Raw genomic sequence first — 3,723 nt, 5'->3', positions numbered from 1 at the left:
GGGGGTGATTTCGTGAGGTTATTTTTTGGGGTGGCGAAGAGACGGAGCGGCGGGAAATTGCAGGCGCAGTTGGCAGGGTGCACAGGGAAGAGTTTGATCATTGGAAGCGTGCCTCACCCAGGCTGGGGTCAGGGCCAGTCCTCAGACAAGGACACCGGCGCCGAGCGCCGCCGCGCCGGCGCAGACGCAGCCGCGCCCGCCCCCGAGCCAGACCATGGTTGCATTGGCGACACCTCCCCCTTCCTCCCGCCTTTTGAAAAAAAAACCCTGCAGGATGCTGACGCCCTACGACACGCAGTCATGCGCATGCGCCGCGTTTGACCACAGCGGGCTGTACCTGTCAGTCGGCGGCGCCGACGCGCGCGTGTACGGCTCCAAGCAGGACTGGGCGGTGGTGAAGGAGTGGGCGGACGTGGGCAAGAAGGGCGTCACGGCGCTCAAGGCGGGGCCGGACATGCGGAGCCTGCTGGTCGGCGGCCACGACCACAACCTGCGCGTGTTTGGGGCGGCGAAGTGAAGGGGCTGGGGGTGCTGCGTTTCGGTTGGCGCCCGGCGGGGGCCGGCCGGGGTCGCGGTTGCGGCGGCGCGGCGCGCGTAGTCCTCAAGTGGCTTTTGGGGCCTTGCTTGTGGGGCGCGGTTGTGTGCATGCTGGTCGGGTGGCCAGAAGTTCGGTGGCTGGTGTGACGGTGGTGACGGTGCCGCTGAAGAGTCGTACTGGACCTTTGCTTCTCTATTCTTGCACATCGGTGTAATCACCAACTTATGAGCTGAAGCACCATGCAAATTTTAAGGGCAGCCGTTTGAACCTCACCAGGCTGCGAGGTGCGTTGACACGGAGCAGCAATGCAGCAGCAGCAGGTCTGCGAGCCGAATCAGGTGCTGCAGCTGCTTCTGAGGGCTCTCAGCCATGATCAGGCGATGCAGAAGCAAGCGGAGCAGGCTCTCCACTCGCTGGAGTCGCAGCCGGGCTACGTCTCGTGTTTGGCGGTGCGCCCGGGGCGATCTGTCTCGCAGATCCATTTTGGCAGCTGTTTACCAGCCCGATTAGGGTGTGAGCAAATTCTTGCATTGATCTTAACAGGCCCACAAGTTTCCGCTGCCATGCGCACATGGTACACCGCTGCCACTCACGCATGTCGGGGGTGTGCCGCCGCCGTCGCTGCCCTTCTTTCCTCAGGCGATTGTCGCCAATGGCGAGGCCAACCACAGCGCACGTTGGATGGCCTCTGTCCAGCTCAAGAACACAGTCAGCAAGCAGTGGCGCCCGCGCTACGACAGCAGGTGCGCACGCAGCCCCTGCCCCGCCGCTTGCTAGCCATCGCGCCGTGCTGTGCGCGCTGACCGCAACCCGCACCACGGCGCGCCTCCTGCACCCGCAGGGGGGTGTCTCAAGAGGAGAAGGCGTACATGCGGCAGCACATCCTCGACCTCATCAGCCAAGACGACAGCAAGGTCAGCCAGTCGCAAAGCGCCCGCCCAAGCTCCGCCCCATGCAGCGCTCCTCTCCCAGCTGCATGCCGCGGCCGCGGCCACAGAAGACGCATGCGTGCCCCGCCCTCGTCGCGCATGTGCTGGCTGCATCAGACGTGGTCAGCTTTTACCATCCTTTCTCGCCGGCCGCGTCGCCGCATCAACCCTGCCCCGCCAAACCTGCAACGACACGCACCGCGCCGCTGTTTGACCGTGGTTTGACCAGATCGCGGTCCAAGTGGCGCTGGTGGTGGCGAAGATCGCGCGCAGCGACTACCCTCGGGAGTGGCCCACCCTGGTGTCTGACCTGCTGGGGCGCGTCCATGGCGGCAGCACACTCACGGTGCGGGGCAGCCGGGCGTACTGCTTCAGGGACCCGCCGTGCCGGCGCGCAGCATGCGCAGCGGAGCGCTGAGGGAAGGGCAGCGCTCAGGACACATGGTGGTAGGGGCTGTGCACTCGGCACGTTGGCGGGGCACCATCTTGTGTGCAAGCATTGCGCAGCAGCATGTAATGTGCAGCCGGTGGCCAAGAGCACAACCGACCAGCACGCCGCGGCAACCGCCAACCGCCGCTCCTAGGTGCGCCGCGTCTACTTCGTGATGCATCACGTCCTTAAGGAGCTCTCCTCAAAGCGGCTCGCGGCGGATCAGCGCAACTTTGCAGAGGCAAGCGCGGCGCAAGCGGCGGCTGCGCTGGCCGCCTCATGCTCGGGGCACAGATCGAGTTTTGCTCGCGTTCGCTGCCAGCTGGCAGCGTTGGGGGGCTTGGCGCCCGCTGTCTACATTTGTTCTTGGCTTTGTGCAGGATGGTCAGCCCCGCCTGGCGTAGAAGGCAATGAGTCTCACTCATCTGACACCCCCCTCCCGCGCACACACACACACACACACACACACACACACACACACACACACACACACACACACACACACACATGTTGCTGTATCACTCTCACACACACACATCCACACTCACTCACGACCCCCAGATCACAGCCCAGCTTCTGGACCACGTCTGGGGCCAGTGGTGCTCAGACCTCAACACCATTGTCTCGGGCCTCCCCTCCGCCCTGGCCGCGCCGTCCGGCGCCGCCGCGCAGCCGCTGCTGCTGCACTTCGAGCGCTGGCTGCTGCTGCTGAAGATCCTGCGCCGCCTGATCGTCTTCGGGTTCCAGTCCGACGCCAGAACACTGGAGCCGGTGCCCGCGGTCAGCACGTGCGCGCCGGCACTGCTGCAGGCGGCGGGGGCGCTGGCGGCGGCGCGGCCCGAGCGGGCGGCGCAGAGCAGGGTGGTTGCTATGGTTGATAGGGGGGTGCTCAAGCTGGTCAAGACGCTGTGTCAGATCCAGGAGGCGCACCCCTGGTGAGCGGCGGGCTTCCAGGGTGGTTTTTACGGTGCGATGGCAGCTTTGCCAACCACAGGGTGACCGAGGGGCTGTACCCTTGACCCTAAGGGCGGCGCAACGGGCGGCGGGGCGGACCCCGTTCCGCTGCATACGCTCTGCGGCGTGCGAAACCTGCCGGGCTTTGGGTTGCCGCGTGATCGCACCCATGCGGGAGTTGGCCGACCCCCTGGCGTTGCGCACCCATCGCACTGACTCGTCCTTGTGACTGCGCTGCCTGTGTCAGTGCGGGTCACTCTGGTTGTGCCCGTACCCCACTGGAAACCGTCGTGCCCCCAACCAAACCCTGACCGCCACCCAAGGTCGTTCCACCACGCGGGAGTGCTGCTGCCCACCCTCGAGCTCTGCTGCGACCGCGTCACCTCCCACGCGGCAGCCACGACCAGCGGCCGCGCCGCTGGCGGCGGCGGCGGCGGCGCGGCCACGGGCGGCGCCGCGGGCGGCCCGCAGGCGTCCAGAGAGGACCTCTTGATCTGCTGCATGCGGACGCTGGTGGGGGCCCTGGCCTGCGAGTCGTACAAGGGCCGCGCCGCCGGCCTTAGTGGCGCCGCGCAGCGCGCGGAGCGGGTGCGCGACATGGCCGCCGCCGTGAGGGCCGTCCTCGACGAGTTCTGGGCCGGCGGCGGCGGCGGCGACGGGCGGCAGCTGACGGACGGGGCCAGCGGTGGCGCGGCGGGGCGGCGGGGCGCGCTGCTGCGGGCGCTGATGGAGGGGCTTTTTCCCCTCACTGCGCGGGAGCTTCAGGAGTGGGAGGAGGGGCCTGAGGAGTGGTACCACGCGCAGGAGGGCGGCTCGTGGGAGGACAGCCTGCGGCCCTGCGCGGAGCACCTGTTCCTCACGCTGCTCATGGT

The 3,723-nt window shown here is 67.1% G+C and overlaps 2 protein-coding genes across 2 annotated transcripts; both read left to right on the top strand.

The window, feature by feature from the left end:
- Positions 1–274: 274 nt before the first annotated feature.
- On the top strand, positions 275–517 carry MNEG_15035 (hypothetical protein; the record flags this gene model as incomplete). The annotated part of the gene is made up of 1 exon (XM_014036495.1): positions 275–517. One exon carries the CDS (start codon positions 275–277, stop codon positions 515–517), a length of 243 nt encoding a protein of 80 aa, XP_013891949.1.
- A 326-nt stretch (positions 518–843) lies between these two features.
- Positions 844–2,832, top strand: MNEG_15034 (Importin-11; the record flags this gene model as incomplete). The annotated part of the gene is made up of 6 exons (XM_014036494.1): positions 844–987; positions 1,178–1,281; positions 1,380–1,452; positions 1,697–1,813; positions 2,052–2,207; positions 2,459–2,832. Coding segments are annotated over 6 exons (968 nt in total), but the record flags the coding sequence as incomplete, so codon positions are not given.
- Positions 2,833–3,723: the final 891 nt, after the last annotated feature.

The sequence above is a fragment of the Monoraphidium neglectum genome (assembly GCF_000611645.1).
Source record: "Monoraphidium neglectum strain SAG 48.87 unplaced genomic scaffold scaffold04971, whole genome shotgun sequence".
In the NCBI taxonomy this organism is placed as follows: domain Eukaryota; kingdom Viridiplantae; phylum Chlorophyta; class Chlorophyceae; order Sphaeropleales; family Selenastraceae; genus Monoraphidium; species Monoraphidium neglectum.
Note: the sequence above shows the minus strand (reverse complement) of the source record. Positions and strands in the feature narration are given on the sequence as shown.